Here is a 22,220-nt window from a genome sequence, read left to right as displayed (position 1 = left end):
TTTAATATTGCAGGTTCATTGAGAAAATGAAGTTAATAATTGTATTTATTGTTGCAGGTTCTAACAATATGCACTAGGAAGTTTGTAAGTATCTATAGTTGGTATTCATCTATTCTTTTATTTGTATGTTTGAATGGTTTAGTGCACTAGATGATTGTGCCAAACTTAAAGCTTTAATCTATCTTTTGCCAACCACATTAAAAACATCAATAACTAAGATATGAATGTGCCAAATATCTCCCACTTAAACCAATCCTCTCAGGTATGGTTGTACAAGAACTTTCATTTGCTCCTTTAACTAGAGCTATCTTTTGACTGCTTCACATCGACATATATTGTTGAGGTACTTAAATGTCTATAGCTTGTTATCTTTACTAAGGTTGGTAGGGTTTATCCTTTTTCTGAAGGCTTAATTTTCTTGTTTTAATTGGTGCCACCTAATTTATCAAATTGATAGTTGATATGGGAAATTAACCCTCTTGTCTTCCCAAGCACCAAGTGCATCTAACCCTAATAGATTTGAGAAATTAATCGTCCATAGGGAAATATTAAAGGAGTGTCGGGGATGTTGATGGCTGAACCTCCATTATTTTTAGCAACCAAAAGGTTGGACGGTCTTATTAGGACTTGCAATCACTAATTTCTAAGTGTTTGTGTTGTTGTTCATTGTTTTTTAAATTAAATTACAAAGATTTTAATGACACTGTAGAGTTAGGACTATGTTGTTTAGGGATCTTCCATTTATATATTTTTGAGTTTTGTTATAGGACTTTAATTTTTTTTTATTTTTTTTGGCAGAAATCACAGACGACTTTAACACTACTGGGCCTTCGAGTTCGCGGTCAGCACACAAAAACTTCTGGGAGGGGAAAAACTATTGATGTCTCTAGTTCGCGGTCAGCACACAAAAACTTTTGGGAGGGGAAAAACTATTGATGTCTCTAAGAAGCGATGAGCTTGATCTTGATTTATTTTCCATTGGATCTTTACTTATATGTCATGTTTGTAGCTATTGTGAAGCTTATAGCTTCAGACTGATAGTTTTATATTCTCATATTCTGAAACTATATGAGTGCAATGTTTAGATCAGTTGTTGGTATTATACATGCTGGGTTTCACATCCATTAATTGAAAATTTGAGATGTGGAAAATTACAAGTGCTGGAGTATGTAAAATGTTTCTGGTTTCAGCTGAATCTTTGTTTATATCAGAAACTATGTCCAACTATTGTATGCTTGTTATCAATATATATTATAGAAAGGTTAAAAGCTAGTCCTGCAAATAGTTGATGAGTTTTATTCATTTATTTGCAAAAATGGATTAAATGTGCACTCAGCACTCAATGATAAATCAATGCACAGCTTGTATGTGTTAATATAGTCTGACCTGACTGTTGTTTTGATGTTGACACTGATTTAAGTTTGTATCAGATATTAATTAAACTCAGATTGATTGATGATCAAGTTGATCTAAAATCAACTGATTGATGATCAAGGTTGATCTAAAACCAACAGATTTAGATCATTGGATCGGTCAACAGACCATTGGATCGGTCAACAGACCGATCCAAAGGCTATGGATCCCTCGGATCGGTCGATCGATCCAGTGATAGTTATCCGATCGGTCTCGTGACCGATCGGAACCACAAGAATCTTCGGTTATCCGATCGCCCGTGACCGATCAAGAAGCATGTGATTCGAGAATAGGGGATCGGCCGTGGACCGATCCACTTATAGGCTGATCGGTCCACGATCATGAAGCGATCAGATTCGAGAGCGATAGGAGGGATCGGTCTGTGGACCGATCCACCTATAGGCTGATCGGTCCACAGACCGATCAACATCATCGAAGCGATTTGATTCAGAGAAATAGGGGGATCGGTCTGTGGACCGATCCTATAGGCTGATCTGTCCACAGACCGATCAGCATCATCCCAGACCGATCAGGATGTGTCCTGATCGGTCCAGAGGGCAATGGAGGCTTCAGTGGCGGTGAAAAGAAACAGAATGAAATTCTGCAACTTGCAGTACGTATTCTTTATGCTTTGTTTATAACAAAAATAGATTATATAAAGCTGTCGATTCTCTTTTAGCAACCATCGTCAGTTTCTTTTGATTGTAAGTTGTAGAGGCCATATGAGTTATTGACATGCATGATGAAAGATTTAATCTTCCTGTCATTGGTTGACAACTATACTTATTCATTTGCCTTCTTCTTTAGCATCACTCTAATGTGACAGCTACATTTGGAGGATGCTCTCCACCACCAGCAACAATTTTACATTTGGAGGATGCTCTCCACCACTAGCAACAATTTTGAAATGAAGAATACAATTTACAATAAGAAAAAATAGTAAGCATAATGATTCTAGATTGCAAAAGGGAACAAGTATGTGAAGCATACAACAATAACATATGTTTCACAACATATTAAGATAACATAACATATGTTTTAAATTTGATACATCACTTGTAACACCATTGTTCAACTTGAACTCAGATTAAAAAAAAATAAAAAATAACACCAACAATAACAACAACTAGGAATTGAAAAGCTGCTCTATTTTTTTTTAATGTATCCTTCAACTTAGTTTTTTCTTCAGAACTCAAAAGTTGTTTGTCTAAATTTGAATTTGATCCCGAAGTTGAAGTTGCACATGATGAAATGGAAATTGGTGCAAATTTTTTATCCAAGTACGCTTGAAAAGCTTTTTGTGCCTCTATTCTACTTTTGTATGATTGATGTATGACGCCTTTAAAGCCAATAACTTGACTTGATGCTTCTAACCATGTTTCATAAATACCCGGATTATATCCAACAAATACAACATATGTTTTCCCCTACATTAAAACAATATTCAGAATTTTGTATAAATAAAATATTATAACTTAAAATGAAATGATTTACCATTCGTTGATAAAAGGAAACGTTGTTTTGCAACTTTCCTGCATAATCGATATGAAAAACATAATTGACAATATACATAATTGACAATATATGATGGTATAACACAGAAGCAAAATAAAGATTAAAATATTTACAATCCTTAAAAAAAGGAAAAAAAGACCGCAGCTTTTCAATAACAGATTTTGAGTATATTTTGTGCTACGGTAATATTCAACTATTCTCAATTATTCGACTTTATTTTTCTGGTGGAGTAGTTGTATATTTTTTTTTTTGGTCTCTGGTAGGGACATGTGGTGGAGATATATGGTCCAAAGGCTTCAGGAAAAACTACACTTGCCCTTCATGTTATTTCATAATCTCCAAAAATTGGAGGTAATGTTTAATTTGGTTAATTTATTCTATCTCCATTAGCATTTATATGAATGATCTAAATTGGAGATAGCAATTCTTTTTCTTATTTTTTTCTGGCGCTCTCTTTGTAGTTTGTTTTAGTATTGAAAAAGCTTAGCTAATGAACTATGCAGTTGTTGTAATTTTGTGATTTCCTCTATCAGTTTTACTAATTATTTGAGTTCTTAATTCTAACACACCTTAAGTTGAAGCATATATATGTCTAGCTTGTTAGAAAAGACAAAAGGAGTTATACTAAGAGAAAGTAAGATTGTGAAGACACTTGTACAGATAAGGAAGATGGCACACTAGTGCAACAATTGGTAAACTTTGATGTAAAGGACTTGTATATGGCACTTTACTAATATAGGCAAAATGGAAACTTGTGGTGCAACGTATGCATATTTTTAATATGGCTAAAACATGTAAGGTGTGTGAACATAATTTAGGAGCAACTCAATTCTGCACAGTGTAAAATACTGGAAGAAGCTTGAGACTTAGTTCATAATATTCTTTCTAGATTATATTAGAGTCTTGCAACCCAATTTTGAACTTGGGTGGCTTAACCAAACACAATCAAAACAGGAAATATACTCACTTATTTTAGCGCAATCAAAACAGGGAATATACTCACTGTATATACTGGCAATGAAGGGACGAGGACAGCGAGGTGTTACACGAGCTAGTGAGGATAGCTTCAAAGAGGAGGACCGCGAGATATGCTGCGCCTGTGAGAGGTTCCACTCCTTGCTGTGATTCTGCACTTCAGATCAAAGAAGAGGAGGACTTCTGCAGGGGGGCAGCGTCGAGAGTAGGAAGAGGAGGGCTTTTCTGCGGCACGAGTAGTGTCGGGAGGAGGAAGAGGAGGGATTCTCTGCGGCGAGTAGTGCCCTAGCGTCGGGAGGAAGAGGATCTGCGGTTGGGGCGGCGTCGGGAGGAAGAAGAGAGCGACGAGCTAGGGCACAGAGAGGAAGGAAGAGGCGCTAGGGAACAGGGAGGGAGGAGGAGGAAGAGGAGGGCTCTCTCTGAGGCGAATAGTGCCCCGCGTCGGGATCTGCGATGAGTTGGGGTTGCGTCGGGGGAGGAAGAGGGTTGCTAGGGATAAATGTGTAATACCAGAAGAAAATTAACTCGCTGTGACACGGAGTTTGCCACGAGAGCTGTCCGCAGCGTAGCACTGCTGTATATATATATATATATATATATAATATAATATAAGAAATCCGGTGGACCCCAATATAATAGGGGCTCTAGGTATCGACCTTAATAACCTATGCTTTGAACCAGGCCTGTCCAACGGAGATTTTTTCCAACTTCTTCATTCTTCTCTTTCTCACGTGTCATCAAATTGAAGAAGCATGCCCTTACTATTTATTGCCTATATTTTTACCGATTTATAGAAATAATTATAAATTTCACTTGTGTAGTGAGGGTGAGGTTTATAATGGGACTTTATAGCATAAGATATATACTTAAGTTTTAGGTTCCACTCCATAAGAATATGTTCATTTAATATATATATATATATATCTATATATATATATATATGTATATAATTGTTAGGTTACAAATTTTATCCTGTAGATTGTTACGGACCAACTGCCACGTCATATTATTTTATTTTTTAATAAAACATTTCCTCTTTCTTTTTTCTTCTGTTTCTTCGTTCCGCACCTTGTCGCGCCTTGTCACCGTGCCTCGCCACCTGCGCATCCCGCCCTTCCACCAGCCACTCTGTGGACGGAAGGAAACACACCACCGTCAGACCGACGACGCAGTTATCCGACGCGCCACAGTTGCAGCAGCCCCCCGCCTTCCAAAAAGGAGTTGACGAGGATGCCGACAGAGCAGGGAGCATATTGCAGAACGTTGACGATGAATGCCTGCATGGCGTGGCCCCCGCCAGAGATGAAGTTGCCGCTGGGGATGGCTTGCTTGTGGAAGGGGAGGATGACGATGGTAGTATTCTTGTCGAGGGCGAGGGAGCAGACGTCGTCATACATGCTATTGTAGGGGGAGATGCAGATGTAGGGGAGAACCTAGATGCAGCTGTTGTCGAACTGCTTCTCGAAAAGCTTGAAGGCGTTCACGATGTGGTCGGAGTCGGAGACGGGGGCAGAGCTGTGGAGCTTGTAGTGGATGAGGATGGCATCGGCGCCGGCCAATGAGCTGGATGAGATGGAGGAGGTAGAGACAGATGGGGTAGTGGGACGTCGACGTGATCGCGCTGAATTCCGGCACGGTCGTGTCTGGATTCCTGCGCTTTCGGATTCTAGCGTGGTCGCGTCCGATTTCCGACACAGTCGCGTCCGATTTCCGACACAGTCGTGTCCGATTTCCGACGCGGTCGCGTTCGAATTCCGGCATGGTCACGTCCGGATCGCTGCTGGAATCGAGGCGCGGCCTGGTGGGCGGCCTGCGGCCGGGAGGGTGGCTGGCGGCCGGGCGGGTGGCCAACGTTGACGAGGCTTGGCGATGCACGGTGACGAGGCGCGACGAGGTGCGGGCATGACGAGGTGCGGAACGAAGAAACAGAAGAAAAAAGAAAGAGAAATGTTTTATTAAAATTATAAAATAATATGATGTGACAGATGATCCGTAACAATCCGTAGGATAAAGCCCGTAGCATAACAATTCTATATATATATATATATATAATTGAATAGATTTGAATAACCTTTTAAATTAAATGAAAAAGTTTGAATATATGTATTTATTTTGTTAATATTCGTAAATAATATTTCTTAATAATATTTATAAATAATGCTCGTGAATAATGTCCATCAATAAATTTTTTATCAATATGTTAAATAAATAAAATTTTAAAATAAATAAATAAATCTGGATTATAAAACTCAATGATCAATTAAATAAATTTAAAATATAAATTTTGTTTACAATTCATATATTCAACTTTTTCAAACCGATTTATCTATTGATTTAACTTACAAACGATTTTTGAGGATTTTTATCGATTACTAAAATAATTCGGAAGCGTTCGCGAAGATAATCCAGAAATCAATATTGTTAGGTTCATTCTACTACTGAAAAAAATCCACGTGGAGTCGGTCTCCATAGATGGACTTGGGAAACTTGTTTCGGTCCTTGGGCCTTCATAGTGTCTGAATTCAATTATACACTTCCATATGTGAATATAGAAATTATTCTGAATTAATTACTTAATTAAAAATTAATGATATTTTTTATTTCATTTATTATTTATTTCTTCAAATAATTTGAATATAAAAAGAATATCTTGACTCAACGGATGAGATTCGTACCTGAATTGAACATTTTATAATAGACGGTCCAAATTAGTAACTCTTTCACTGATTTTCACAGCACCGATCTGGTAACTGCCATAACCCTAAACCCTCGTCTCCCCATACCGACGACCCACTCGTTCACATCCTCAGCGCCGGACCCCTCTTCTCCTGGAGCTCTCTCTCCCGCTCCTCTTCGACGTCCTTGACTCCTCTTCTTGCCTCACTCCCAACGACCTTGACTGTCGGCCGTCGCCAAGGCTTCCCTCCACTCTTCCCGATTCGTTCTCGGTATCGCTTACCCGACTTCAAAGCCCATTTGCGTAATAACATCCAAGTAAGGACCTTAACTTTGTCATTTTGTTTCTCTGATCCTTTAGTTCATGTTTTTTTCGTTGATTTTTTACTTTAAGGTTTGGTGTTCTGGTCTTCTGGAATCTTGAAGTGTAGATTTTTAGACTTTATTCTTCCATGATTTTAAACCGCGGCTATGGCTCAATGTTCATTAGAAAGAACTGGTTTCGTTGTGATTATATCTCTGTGCTACTGATAGTAGGATGTGATTTTGTAGGTTAGATAATTTTATCAAGTTTATTCTTTTTCTCTTTGGATACTTGTTCATTCAGGTACCTGCAAATTATCTGGCCTGCTTGTGATGGTTTCGGGGATCTGATGAGTACCACTTTAATAAATACGGAATAGATGTGTTCAGGTAATTGGTCATAGTCATTAGCACGGTATTTAGTGGGTTGGGCACACATTTAACTTGACAGGTTTGGGTGTAGGTAGTAGGTAAAGTTGCAGCCTCATCAGTATCGGGCCTGTAGCCATGCCTACTTGGATACTCCTTTAACACTATTATTTTTTCTGTGTCAAATGCATGTTAGAGAGGAGTAATTGCTTCTGGTCATCACATGGTAGCTGAGTTGCAGCATGCTTGCATATGGTCAGTAGACAAGGACACAACAACAATGTGGTTTTTTACAGAGTGACAAGAGGCAGTGAATTAGGTCGTTTTGGTATAAGATTGATGGTAGATTGTGATGGACTCTACCTCTGAGTAAAAGCAGTTGGAGGTAGGATTATTTGTGTATGTTCTTTCGTGTTAGTTTTGGTTGAATCAAAGTGTTTCAACAATTCTCTTCTGTTTGAGACCTGGGGTTGGTTTTGAGGCTAATCAATGAATAATTTTGTGTGTAATTTGATTGTATACTGTGTAGTTATTCTAATTGAATAAGATATGGGGGTGGGTACAGTGTGATATTATAGTTATCAGAATCAAATTTGAAATCAAAATGGAAGAGTCCAGACCACTGGTTTATTGGTCGATTGATGGGCCAATTGGTTGAATTACATGTCAAACTGGAAATCACCTAAATCAAGCTAAGTTAGATTTAAAAACTGGCTATTGAAAAAAACTAATACAAGTATATCTCGAATTTTTAGAAATATTAATGAAAACTAAGACTGTAATCTTCAAATCATACCTATTATAAGTCACTAAAAAATTAATTTGAAATGCTAATAGATGCTATAACTTATAAATCAAACATCTTAACTTTAAAATTTTACGACATTCATTAAAAACATAATAATCAAATACAAGACAAGTTGTAAAGGTATTTGATAAACATGATATGACTAACTTAGACGATGTTATTTTTTACAATATTTAATCAACATGATATGATAATCATATGAATTAAAATCATGGAGGCTGAAAGTACCGGATCTCTGATCTTAATTGATGGTGAAGGATACAACGATGCATTATTCTAAGTTGGAATTGGGGTTGTGGCAATGTGGTTGTCCAATGTTTGGATTGGGGTCAGGGGAATGAATGAATGATGGCCGTAAGAAGGCAAACCACTCCTGGATAAGAAGTGTTTTGGTCTCTAAAGGAGACTATCTTGTTGCGACCTGTTAAGTGTGGACATAGAGAAGGAATATTAGCTGGAGAAGAAGACTATGACCGCCCTGGTGCATGTCATGTTGCCATGTGGGCTCAAGTTGACGCCTGTGTGAGATTGACAATGGAGGGTGTGTGAGAGAAACACAAACACCAAAGGTACAGAGAGAGCTGTGAGAACAGCTCCATCAGGTAGTGCATCAGCTGACAACGTTCTTGTCAGGCACAGTAGCTCCATTTTACTCAGAGAGGAAGACGTGAGGAGTGAAACACCAAACGACGGAGAGGCTAAGAGTATTATGTTTGCAGGCTAGGGAATGAAGGGGATTAAATTAGGCTTGCTTGCTTGTGATTTTATTTCATATATGACCATTTTAATCCTCAAGCATGGAAGTTGATAAAAGGGTATTTTTGACATTTTTGGGCATAAAAACATTTCAATTTTTATCAAATTGGTCAGTTGTACCAGATTGATAAAACTGGCAGGCCGTACTGGTTTTTGGCCGGGTCACATACATTCCCAGTCCATTTAGAGAATCATACTAGACCATGACCTAGGCTCGATTTTCTGTTTGTTTAGCCCTACTCTCTCAGTACAGGTTTGATAACTATCACAATGAATGGTATTGTCACTATTGATGAAATTTGTTCTTGTGTTTAAAGTTTGTGGTAGTGGTGGTGTTCTTTTGGGGGTTGGGCTTCCTGTTTTACCCGTAAAGGACAGTGATTGACGGGCGGCATGGGTGCAGACAACCCTATCCTCAAGGTGTTTTTAGTGTTGTTATCATGTTGTATTGGGTCTGATTGATAAGGGAACGTAAACATGTTTTGTCTCACAAGTTGGTTATGAGAAGGTTGAGCTGATTGTCAATTGCCTGAATTCAACTGTTAATGGAGAGATCGATCTGGTGTTGTGTTCCTAGATGACTCAGCACTATGTTATATAAGATAGTTTCTATTGGGTGTTGAAAAGCGATTCTGTTACAAGGTGGAGGCTGAAGCTAATGCCAGTGTTGCAATGTTTGGAGCATTGGTTGTTTGTGTGACCACAATGGTGGCTGATGTTCGTACAATCTATTGATAATTTGTGGGCTTCAGTGTGGATGTTATATGTGCCTACGTGCAGGAGTATTTTGCATCATCTACAACAACAACAACAACAACAACAATAACAATCATGCATTTTCCCACTAGGTGGGGTTGGTTGTAGTATTTTGCATCATCTAATGGTTGATTATTGGATACAATATTGTTTGGGCCCTATAGCACAACTTGTGCCACATTTTTGTGGGCATGTAGGATCACTCTGCTTGTAACCAGGAAAACCCATTTGAACACATTCATTACCAAATACTTTGACATGTAGGTAGGTTGCATGGTCATTCCTATATTTCCATTCTTGTTGGTTATTGACAGGGTTTATGGTTGATGTTGGTAGTTGCACTCTTGTTTGTAGTAGGGATGGTACGTTGCAGATTATGCAACTGTAGCACCACCCTAGTTGCTTCTTGACAGCTGCCTGGGTGCTGCTACTCATTGTGTATCTTTAATTGTATTATTTCCTTTTGCAGATAGATTGCCACGCTGGCATGGAATCCTTTCCAATTAATGAAATAGAGATTCACACACTTGAGGCATAGATTAGTGTTTAGCAACATATTCAAAAGTTTTTAAATGTACATAAAATACTCTGATAAAAAAAAAGATCAAACCTGAAACAATAATCAAGTATGTATAGTTATTATTATTTCAACATATTTTATCTTGCTATTTGATGTTTTAGAGATTATAATGCTTCAACTATTATCTTTGTAGTATTAGTTAATATTCATTATTTTAAAAAGCATTTGCAAACTGCATAAACTTATGCAGTGGACTGTATTCCATACGGTTACAGTTTGGATGCTTTAATTATAGTTTAGTAATTACAGATGTAATTATATCATGCTGTCTGTTGATTTCTTATATTATTTTTTGGTGCTTATCCTGCTTTCAATAATCATTTGCAGGGATCTGTGGTAGAATAAATACATTCAAGAATCTAGCAGTAACATGTCAACCGGTCCTGGCCTAGAGTCAGTGTATATCATGAATTCTAAAATTACTGTGATGTTGTAATCTCCTACTATTTTATTTATGCAAGCTTTTTTTCTTCAAATAATTCGCTGAATCTTAGAAGAGACAAGCTAATGAATTCCCGTGTGCAGAAACTATCTCAATCATCACAAATGATGGGCACATCATTGTTGTGAGCTGCTATAGCTATAGCCTTTACCTTTTGCACATTCTTTGTGGATTTTCATATTAACCACCTAGTTATCTATTAATCACTTGTCCCTTGTTTAGGGAACTTTGAGAGACTTTGACCAGGCAACAAATATCATCCTTGATGAATCACATGAGAGAGTTTACTCCACTAGGGTAAGTTCCTCAATATATTCTACTGTTATTCTTTTTTTTTTTTTTTGCCCATCTCAACGTTTAACCCCCTCTGTTTGTTCTTATTGCCCATTATTTTGCAGGAAGAGGTACAACAACTCGCCCTCGGGTTGTATATTATAAGAGGGGATAACATGTATGTATGGCTAGCTCCTGAGTTTATCCCTTGAAAATTCTTTTTATTGCCTTTCCAAATCCCTATTTTTTGACAATTTTTTTTTGCAGAAGCGTTGTTGGAGAGTAGGACGAAGAGCTGGATCTAGTGAATGACTTGTCCAAAATTAAGGCACACCCCCTTAAGCCTGTAATACATTAAATGGTGGAAGTATTGATGCTGCTGCACACACAATATTAGATGTTGAGCTATACACTGCAGTTCTTAAAAACCAGGGGATTCTTGCATATTTGTAGAATGTTTTTTGTTCTTCAGAAACCTAGTTGTGTAGCAACCCTCACCGTGAGTGTTTGCTATGCCAATTGAAAATGTCAGCTTTTTATCAGCTTTCACTTGTTCATCGGATCTTTTTGAACTTGGTGACGGTGATCATGCGAACGTGTCCCCAATCGTGTTTAACTCCGCACTCGGGCACTTGCCGCGTCGCCACTTCCCTCCTCTCCGGAGCCACACGCGTCTCTCGATGATGGCAATTCACCACCCGCTAGAACACGCGTCCCGCGACGTGTGATCTATAATAAGGGAACATCGGAGTTGGGCGAAACGGCACCGAAGACGTGCGTTTCGCCTTCAATATCACTGGCGAATCATAAAATCGACTGGACATCGCGATGGCGGCGCCTTTGTGCGTGGAGTGCGGGGCGAGGAGCAACCCGTGCCGGTGCAAGGTTGTGGGGCCGACGGTGGGGTTTCTGGCGTTCGCGGCGGCAGCGGCCGTGGAGTGGCCGGTGGGGGCGGTGGTGTACCTGTTCCGCCACCTGAAGGGCCGCCGGATCATGGCCCACCCCGCCACCGTCGTCTACCCCTCCGTCGCCAACGCCATCCCCATTTAACCACATCCACCTGTTTCAGTAGCAGACGCCTCCTCCTTCTCCTCGTTTGTAAATTTGTATTTACCTCGCAATAAATGATGCATCTTTAATAAGACACTGAATATCGTACGATGACTCTGCATTTTAGAAAAAGAATTCGTTTATATTGCAAAAACGCCGATGGATCCGATTATCTAATTAAACTAATAAAAGCAAGTGACTATATACGTTGGCAGCTAAATATGTGGCAGCAGAGTCGTAGAGGCGCATCTGGTGCCTAAATAATCTGCACTTGGAACACTTGTGCCTCTGCACGGCCTTCACTCCCATTTAAATCCTGGATAACTACGGCTTAATCTATAATCAATCCACCAATAAGACAATTAATTATCGTCTTTAAAACAAAAAAAAAAAGAGAAAAATTATTCAAATCCATCAAAATCAATTAATTAGTTGATCGGAGACCAAGCTCATGCATGGCCATCGGCGGTCTCTTGGACGCGGTCTCGGCCTTGTTGAAGACGTGCAGGAGGCGGTTGCGGAGCCACCCTCGCCGGACAAGGAAGGCCGGTCATCGGCAGCGCGGCGTCCCTGACGACGGCCGCAAGAGAGTTAAGAAGATTGTCATCGTGGAGGAGGAGGAGGCGGCGGTGTGGCAGAGGACAATTCTGATGGGGAGGAAGTGCCGGCCGCTGGACGACGCCGAAGCCATACATTACGATACCTACGGGAGGCAGGTCCCCAAGTTCCGGCCGCCGCTGCCGCTGCCGCTGCCGCTGCCGCCGCCCCCGCCGCGGCTGCTCCAGTTCAAGTTGGTTCAGGTGGAGAGGTCGGGTTGACACCGGCTTCGCTGCGGCCGTTCGTGGATCGATGCAATTGATCTCCTTGATTCCAGTTGATTACTTAAATTTGATCTACAATGTGTTGTTCTTTCCGATGACAAGCATGCGTGCGAGGAAAAGTTCGTTTCAGTTCTCGCACTCATCTAAGCATTTTAGTCTCATTCGAATTGGAAAATAATAAGTGCAATAATTTCAATTTCCTGATTTCAGAAGAAGCAGGATAATAAATTATTGTCATGTATTCGGTTCTAACGTTTGATCTTCGATTCTTTTCCCTCGGGCAAAAGGAAGTTCATACGCTCTCTGATATCACTGTTTTGTAATTGTCGACCATTAGAGCATCCACACACAGATCTACTAAAAAAATCTCAATCAACCAAATTCTGATCGAATAAACATGACAATGTCTTGTATGCTAACACAAGACATCACTAAGAGAAAGAAGGTAACTGAAGCTCGAAGAATCAGTATTCATCTTCTGAACATCTTTAAATAACCTTATTTGCTGATGTTAGTGTTTTTTTTTTCTTTCGTTAGTTTGATACTCGAGATCTTTGGAAATTATATGAATCATTAGGAAAGTAAAATGGTCTATTGCTCCCGACTGAATCATTTACTCTTTCATGATAAGAAGTCATTCTCACTTTCATCCCCCTAAGCTGCAATTCTGATTTACATAAAGCCTGTCAACACCAAGCTTGGGAAACAAAGACTTCATAATTTCCAGTAGAGCAATGGATGATTGATAGATTTTGAGCTAGATCTATTGTAGTGTTAAGATATTTAACTGCATTTTTCATTTTACGACTATATCAAACAATTTATGTTGTGTATTATCATTTAGGCTAGGAAAATTTTAATGATAGGGTCAAGATCATCACTGCAACAATTTGTTGTTGGATGACGTAAATAAGTTTCTCCATCCATGCCTACATGCTTACTTTGCATGAATCGTTACACTGATCATTACAATCACTTTTAAATTTTTAATTTACTTTTGATTCCATGTGTAGAACTACTTATATTTCTGCGTGTTATTTAGCAGTAGACACTTTTATGTAGCCTTGCTAAGGGTTGCTCTAATGAGCAAATGGTTAGGATTGCTTTGGCTGATTAAATTGCCCAGTACTGAAGCTAAGCTGATAAATCAATATCTAAAAAAGATAAATCATTTTAGTGTAATCTTCTTCTCTACTCGTTAGAAATTGAATATATTGTACAATACTGAAGTTTATGGAAAAGATGAGAGAAGTTATGAAATATTATGAAGAAAAACAAGGTTGATCGGAGTTCCAGATTTAATTTAATTTACTTTTATGACATGAGCAAGGAGAAATATCTAGACAGATTTAATAATGCCCAATTTTACTCCTCCAAGGGACAATGAGAAGATATAAGAAAGGAGATTGAGACATCTACTCTAGAGATGGGTTAAGAAAATAATGGTTAATTATGATTAGTCTATTATCTGAGATCATTATTATTAGTAGAAAGATTGATCAACTATTCTAGACTAAAAATAAGACTAGCCTTCCAACATCTTAAACTCAGGCAATAAACTAGATGTGTGGAGAGACTCAATGACCCCCAATTACAATCTTGTGATTAAAGAGGGAAAGTGAGGTATTGAGGGGATGATACAATATAAAAGGTTTTCTTAAAACAGATTCCCTGAGAGGAGCTCATAGCTTTAGTTTTTATGTGTGTTTTGTCTGTGATCGTAGCCTCCTTATATAGGAGCTCAAATTAATGGGCAACGTTTAATGATCGATTAATGATTTCCATTGACATATATCTAACACATCTGACGAAATTCTATCATCTGCTCGGCATCATTCTTCTTTAAAGAGAGAGATTGTGTAAGTATTCCGTGGTAATTTTGATGTGATCAACCAAGTCAAGTTAGGCCCTGTTGTGGTTTGATCCTTGTGTCTAAGTATGCAGGAACTTAAGAGCACAAAAAGTCGAGCGAAAGACGCAGCTAGCGAGAATGATGACATGAGAGAGAGTCGACGAGCCCGGTGCGTCCAAGAGACTAGGTGTTGTGGAAGAGTATGTTGGTGGATGAGAAGCAAGCGCGACCTTTTCCGAGAGACGAGAAGCCGGAGTGGAAGCTTGCTCGGGGAGGTCGGAACATGAGTTCTGATAAGCTCTATTCGGGATGGCCAAGATCACCCAAGCAAGTGAAGCTGGAGCAGAATACTTGGACAAAAAGTCAACTCTGAGTTGACTAGTGTCCGGGGTGTAAGATCCGGTAATTAAACAATAAGGGGTTATTGGACGAATAGGCTTAACGGAATTTTTAGAAATTTTTAGAATTTTTTTGAGATTTAATTGGAGCCCGTATGTCGTATTTAGAGAGAATGCATTTATGAGCTTAAGAAAAGTGTTTAGAAATATCCGGAGGTGAGAGTTGATTGAGAAATCAATCTAGTGTTTAATGGGAAAGACCTAAGTTATAAATTTATTTGTCGTGCCCTAGTTTCCCCCACACCGCGCCGAGTTTTTCCTCTCCCAGCTACCACGCGACGCCATCCTCCTTTGTCGGCCCCTTCTCCCCAAATTCACCACCGATCCTCTTCTCAGAGAGGGCTCAGCCGCCGGCCTCTCCTCTCGCCAGCACCAGAGACGAGCCCCAGCCGCCGGTCTCCTCCCTTCCTCACGCGCGAGCACTGAGGTCGCCGACGATCTTTGTCTTACCCTCACGCGAGCACCCATCAATCTCCCTCTCGCGAGATCTCACAGACCACAGCCGCCGATCCTTTTCTCTCCGAGTTGTGCCCAACTGATCCGGCAAGTAAACTACGTTGTAGGTACGAGTAGGGCTTAAGGTGTTCTTGCTTGTCTGTGATCTGTTCGGATGCCTCGGATTTTCACCGGAGTGTGTTTTGTGTTGTCGAGTTGTCCATCACCGTCTGAAGTGGGAGTTGATTTATTGATGCCGAATTAGTTTTTTTTTTAATAGCTTACCTTGCAGAACAAAGCTAGGGTTGTGAACTTACTCTTGTAATGGTTTCGATTTTAGGTATTGAATTAGTGAGTTTGTTTTGGGTCATAATCCTTGTCTTCATATGATGGTTTCGGTTTCTGAGTGGTTTAGTGAGGTGTCATGGTTTATTTTCTGTTTCTCGCATAGTGTTGGGATACACTTTGGAAGTTTTTGATTTGTTGCTAAATGTTGCCATGTACTCAGGATAATTTCAAATTTCCGGACAGATCTAAGAAGATTGGGGAGATTTCAATGGGGTTCTTGCCTCCTGTAGAATACCTCTGCATTTGAACAATATTGGGAGATGGTGTTTTGTTTTCAATGGTTGCCGTGTTTTGTTTCAATTGTTGCCTTGCAATTTGCTGCTGAGTTTCGTTTTCAATTGCTACCCTTATTCTTCATGGCGCCTTGTGGATTGTTCTTGTTTTCCTTGTGGTTACCTAAAATGGTTGGATAGATTTTGGTCGTTTTGTGCATCTTGTTCGAGATAGGCTGATGGTTTTGAGAGTTGTTCTAGGATTGGGTTAGGATGTTGATTGAGACGGTTGACGTGACGGGACGTGATTTGGTTCAGACTACATAGTAAAGGCGAATACTTTTTACTTTGATTCTTTAGTTCTTTGAACTTAGTGCATGAGTTATTTTGGATAAGACTTGCTTTTCCTTGACTCCACTTGAAATTTGTCCTGTGTTTGATACTTCCACTCAAAAACTTCGAGATATTCATTTTTATATCCATACAGTCTCTTGTTGCTATCAATGATATTTAACAAATACTAGATATCAACCTTGTATGTTTTGTTTGTAGTTTACTTATATACCGTATTGAGCATGCTGACTTCATGTAGCATACCTTATACCTTATTTTTGCTTATGATTATATGATGATTGTTGCATTTGATGCATCATATCATTGCATGCATGTCAACGACAAATTCTGCCTTACGGTCGAGAGAGTCGTTGACCAGGGCCGCATCCTCGGCCACTCGAGAGAGTGGTAGCTGGAGTAGATGTCGCTTGTCCTGTTGTGCCGCCCTCGGCCACTCATGGGTAGTGATAGCTGGAGTGACGAGCAGCAGAGACCCCATCGCAAACATAACTAATTAGCTACTATGCACCTATCCATCCGGTCACTCGATAGTAGTGGCGGCCTTTGGGTGGTACAGTTGTCATCGATCCGGCCTCTCGATCATACAGGGGTCGTGGTGCAGAGAGGTGGACGGGGTGACCATCCTTGCATATGCTGTTATTATTATACCTGTTGTTATTGTTGATTATTTATGCTGCTGTTATTAGCTTATGTTGTTGTTGCTAGTTTATACTACTGTTATTTCCTATGTTGATATGCTTGTTTATGCTGAGATATACACTCGTTATAGGTGTTTGGACACTGACTTATTTATTGGTAAAATGGATACATCATACATATTACCTTGTAGTTATAACAGTACTGTAGTAGATTAGTACTACTTCTGACCTTCTATTGCTAGTCTAGGATGTGGTTTCAGGTATGAGCATATATCTACGATTTTATTTTAGTATCTGCTATTCCCTTTATGAGACTGTATACTGTTGGCTTATTCTCTATTTATATGTTATATTCATGCACTATCTTTTCCTATACCCACTGAGTTCGCTGTACTCACCACCCCACAAACTGATTTTTCTTTCGTCAGGTAATAAATAGATGATTCATGGATGCTTGGAGAGTTCCCTTATCAATCAGGCCCAATACAACATGATAACAACACTAAAAACACCTTGAGGATAGGGTTGTCTGCACCCATGCCGCCCGTCAATCACTGTCCTTTACGGGTAAAACAGGAAGCCCAACCCCCAAAAGAACACCACCACTACCTCAAACTTTAAACACAAGAAAAAATTTCATCAATAGTGACAATACCATTCATTGTGATAGTTATCAAACCTGTACTGAGAGAGCAGGGCCAAACAAACAGAAAATCGAGCTCAGGTCATGGTCTAGTATGATTCTCTAAATGGACTGGGAATGTATACGACCCGGCCAAAAACCAATACGGCCTGCCAGGTTTATCAATCTGGTACAACTGACCAATTTGATAAAAACTGAAATGTTTTTATGCCCAAAAATGTCAAAAATACCCTTTTATCAACTTCTATGCTTGAGGATTAAAATGGTCATTTATGAAATAAAATCACAAGCAAGCAAGCCTAATTTAATCCCCTTCATTCCCTAGCCTGCAAACACAATACTCTCAGCCTCTTCGTCGTTTGGTGTTTTACTCCTCACGTCTTCCTCTCTGAATAAAATGGAGCTACTGTGCTTGACAAGAACGTTGTCAGCTGATGCATTGCCTGATGGAGTCGTTCTCACAGCTCTCTCTGTGCCTTTGGTGTTTGTGTTTCTCTCACACACCCTCCATTGTTAATCTCACACAGGCGTCAACTTGAGCCCGCATGGAAACATGACATGCACCAGGGTGGTCATAGTCTTATTCTCCAGCTAATATTCCTTCTCTATGTCCACACTTAACAGGTCGCAACAAGATAGTCTCCTTTAGAGACCAAAACACTTCTTCTCCAGGAGTGGTTTGCTTGCTTACGACCATCATTCATTCATTCCCCTGACCCCAATCCAAACATTGGACAACCACATTGCCACGACCCTAATTCCAACTTAGAATAATGCATCGTTGTATCCTTCACCATCAATTAAGATCAGAGATCCGGTACTTTCAGCCTCCATGATTTTAATTCATATGATTATCATATCATGTTGATTAAATATTGTAAAAAATAATATCGTCTAATAGTTAGTCATATCATGTTTATCAAATACCTTTACAACTTGTCTTATATTTGATTATTATGTTTTTAATGAATGTCGTTGATCCTGTCCGAACGCTGAGTCGATGGACGCTGGGCACGTGGCGCTCTTCCAACTGATGATGTGGATCTCTGACCGGCCGTATGGATCTCCGGCGAACCTGCAAGGAAGTTGAGCCGAGAAGGGGTTCCCGGCGACGACCCTCCGACGCTCAAGTCAGGCAAGAGGAAAACGATGAAGTGGCTCCAAAGATGAGAGATCGCGTACCTCCGGCGAAGTCTGAGGGCTCTTATATAGAGCTGTGGGGAGGCTTATGTATACCTACCGAGGTGTACACGTGTCCTTTACCATACCTTAGTATGGGCTTACCAGAGGAGCATGCCTGACACCATACTGCTACAGTCCGAGCACCTTTCTGATGGGACAACAGAGCCTTCCGTCGTAGGATTCTGCGTATGGCTTGGTCGTCGAACATGCCTGTTGTCAGAAAATGTTTCCCAATGTCCCCTTGTCCTTGTCTCCTTTTTCCCCGAGCCGAACGTCCATCTGCTCGGCAGGCATCGGTCCGACCGGGCGTAGGTATCGGTCCGACCGGGTGCTCGGCTGAGAGTACTGTTCCTTCACAGCATTGATGTTTTACGCCTCGGCCGAGCCGGCTACCCGCTCGGCCCGGCGACCCTGTTCACCATGAGTGTCGGAAAGCCGACTCCCCGTTGGGTTGTCTTTGATTCCGCCCGGACCCGTTCGGCCGGTTGACCTGACCCTTATCCTATCGAATGGACTTCATGCTGACCCTTTTGACTTCTGACCTTCACGTGTCATTGGCTCCCCACAAAGGGGGTCCCCCGTCCTTACTGTCGGATCACTTGCCTCCCCTTCAAGTCTAGTCGAAGGAGGCGATTAGTCAGACTGATTGGATCGCCAGTCACGCTGAGCGGCGTCTCTGTGAAACTATCCTCCGCTCGACCCCCACGGGGGTAGCTATAACCTTAGTCAACGCCAACATTCCTCGGATCTCTTCGAAATATGCGCTAATCTTCGACATTAAGGCCGGGCATGCGCTCTGTGCCTCGTGAAGGCGCTCATTAAATACACTCCAGTGGCCGAATGCCACGTGACGCTGCTACCGTCATCGTACGGCGGCGGCGTCGCGGGCGACAAGACCGAGGCGGTTTGAAATGGACAACCCGATGGAGTCCTTGGTTTTTGCGACCTGCATCCGACAGCTGAGGTCGTTCGGGCCCGACCCTATAAAGCTTTCGCCTTCTTCCTCCACCGCATTTCTGCTTTCGCGTGCCCAGAAGTTTTCCCTGGCGTTCCTGCTCCGGTGATCCTGCTGCTGCTTCTTCCGGCGACCTCTCGCATTCTTCCTTCGATCTTCGTCTGCTTCCGTAAGGTCCTTCTGCGATCTTATTTTCATTTCTTGCTTTTCCTCGTGTTTTCTTCTTCTCTTCGCGTTCTCGTCTCCTGGTTACGATTTGGTCCTCTCTCTTAAGCTTTTTGCCCTTTCGTCAATCTCTTGCTCCTTTTCCCCCTCGGCTTATGGCCAGCTCTTCTCAACCTCAAGACTCAGCCCTCGGCCCGTGGTATACCACCATGGAGTCGCGCTTCGATCGGCGCGACGTCGATATTCTGATGGACAATTTTGACATCCCTCTGACTTTGAACTTATCTTACCCTCCCCCTCCGCTCGACCACACAAACCGCCGCGCGGAGCTATCTGTGTTTTCCGCGACCAGTTCATAGCCGGTCTGCGATTTCCACTCCATCCCTTTATCGTAGAAGTCTGTAATTTTTTCAGCATTCCGCTCGGAAGCTTAGTCCCTAACACCTTCCGCCTTTTATATGGCGTTGTTGTCTTGTTCAGAATCCACAACATTCCCCTCCGACCGGAGGTCTTCTACTATTTTTATTATCCTAAACAGTCCGAGCTGAGTATTTACATGTTCCAGGCTCGGCCCGGTTTAGTCTTCTTTAATAAACTGCCCTCTTCCAATAAACATTGGAAAGTGTACTACTTCTATCTTCATCTTCCTGAACGGGCCTCGTTCTGAACCCAGTGGCAGGTCGGACCGCCAACCTCCCCTGAGCTAAAGAGGTTCAATACCCGACCGGACTATCTTCATGCTGCCAACATGCTAGCCGGTCTGAAGTTCGACATCAACAAATTCTTACCCGAAGGGGTGATGTACATATTTGGTCTGAGTCCGATCCGGACTCCCCTCCCGAGCAGCTTCGGTAAGAATTTTACTTATGCATTCGCCTTGATTGTTAACTGATTTTCTCCTTTTTCTTTTGTAGCGGACATTGTCATGGAGTCTGTGATGGCCGGGATTTTGAAGAGGAAAGCGGCGGCGCTCGAGGCCGCAGCTGCCAAGGAGATGGAGTTGCGTGGCATTGAGCCGGTCGGGTCACACGAAGGGGAGAGCGAGACCCACGAGGAGTCGGCCGCTCAAGCCTCTCCCTGGGATGTGGCAAGAGGCGCCACCCCCAGTAGGGGACCAACAGTTCAAGAGGAAGGCTCCGCTCAGGAGGAAGAGCGCCCTCTCCGACAAAAGAGGCGCCGAACGGAGACACCACTTCGATCGGCCACTTCCGCGGTCCAGCCGTCCGAACGGATCACCGCCGATTCTCACGGCAAAGCCCCAGCGGTGGAGGCGATCTCGTCCGATCGGACCCCATCCCATCTGGACGCGTCCACGGACCCCCTCGAGGCCATACCTGTCAGCGCCCTTCCGCCCTCTCCCCGTCGAATCCAACGCTCGGCCATTTTGTCTCAGTTTTCTGCACCGACCTCCGATCCTTCCCTAGCTTCCGCTCAGACGACTCCCGGTCGACGTCGGACCATCAGGGTCTCCCTGCATCTCCCCACTGAAGAGTTGATGCTCGAGTTCGATCAACCAACCACGCCTGGGCACATGATCACCCTGAAGGGGCCCCTAGCCGAGATGTGGGCCGACGCTCGGGCACGTGTCGCGATGATTCCACTCGGCAATCTGGCCAACAGCCATATGCAGCAGGCCACTGTGGTAAGTGTGTTTTTTTTCGAAGTTTTTTATGCCGTAATTCCGATCGGCTATTAATGATTTTATTTATGTCAGAGATGGGTAGAGGAGATCGCTGTCTCCAATCGTCTGGCCATGGTGGACGAAGAGTTAAAGAGGCTAAGGAGTTCGGGCGGCGCGCCCTCCCAGGGTCCATCATACGCCGAGCTGCAGAAAGAGCTCAAGAAGGCCCAAGATCTGTTGGCGGCTTCGCAAAAGAAAACGGCCGACCATGCCCATACTCTGGCCGAACTCGAACGACAGTTCAAATCACTGGATCGAAAGATAAGCCAGGCAACCGATCGGAAGAAAACGGCTATCGTCGATCTGGAGAAGAAAAACGTCGAGGCTCGGGGCCTGGAGCAACGGGTTAAGGAGCTGATGGATCAGCTGGCCGGCGAGAAGGCGGCCCGATCGGATGAGGTGACGAAGCTTGAGGCTGCCTTGCAAGAACACCAAGCAGCCGCCGACGCCTCCCGAGCGACCCTCAAAGAATACCAGGAGGCTGAGTCAGGCCGGGTCGCCGCCTTGAGGCTAAATTACATCCGTTCGGTCGAATTCTCGGAGAAAGTTTGCGAACGGATGTACACCGCCTTTGAGCTTGCCCTCACCGCCACGACGGACTATCTGAAGTCCAAGGGTCA

General features: G+C 42.1%; 1 protein-coding gene and 1 long non-coding RNA gene across 2 annotated transcripts; one reads left to right on the top strand and one right to left on the bottom strand.

Moving 5' to 3' along the window:
• Window positions 1-2,415: 2,415 nt before the first annotated feature.
• On the bottom strand, window positions 2,416-2,952 carry LOC121983002. Its single transcript, XR_006112355.1, has 2 exons — window positions 2,908-2,952; window positions 2,416-2,840 (listed from the first exon to the last, which is right to left on the bottom strand). It is a non-coding gene; the product is annotated as an uncharacterized LOC121983002 (long non-coding RNA).
• An 8,648-nt stretch (window positions 2,953-11,600) lies between these two features.
• Window positions 11,601-12,008, top strand: LOC121980939. The gene has a single exon (XM_042533222.1). The coding sequence runs from the start codon at window positions 11,695-11,697 to the stop codon at window positions 11,914-11,916; it is 222 nt and encodes a 73-aa protein (XP_042389156.1). The 5' UTR covers window positions 11,601-11,694; the 3' UTR covers window positions 11,917-12,008.
• Window positions 12,009-22,220: the final 10,212 nt, after the last annotated feature.

This window comes from Zingiber officinale, chromosome 5A, assembly GCF_018446385.1.
Source record: "Zingiber officinale cultivar Zhangliang chromosome 5A, Zo_v1.1, whole genome shotgun sequence".
NCBI classification, from domain to species: Eukaryota; Viridiplantae; Streptophyta; class Magnoliopsida; order Zingiberales; family Zingiberaceae; genus Zingiber; species Zingiber officinale.
Note: the sequence above shows the minus strand (reverse complement) of the source record. Positions and strands in the feature narration are given on the sequence as shown.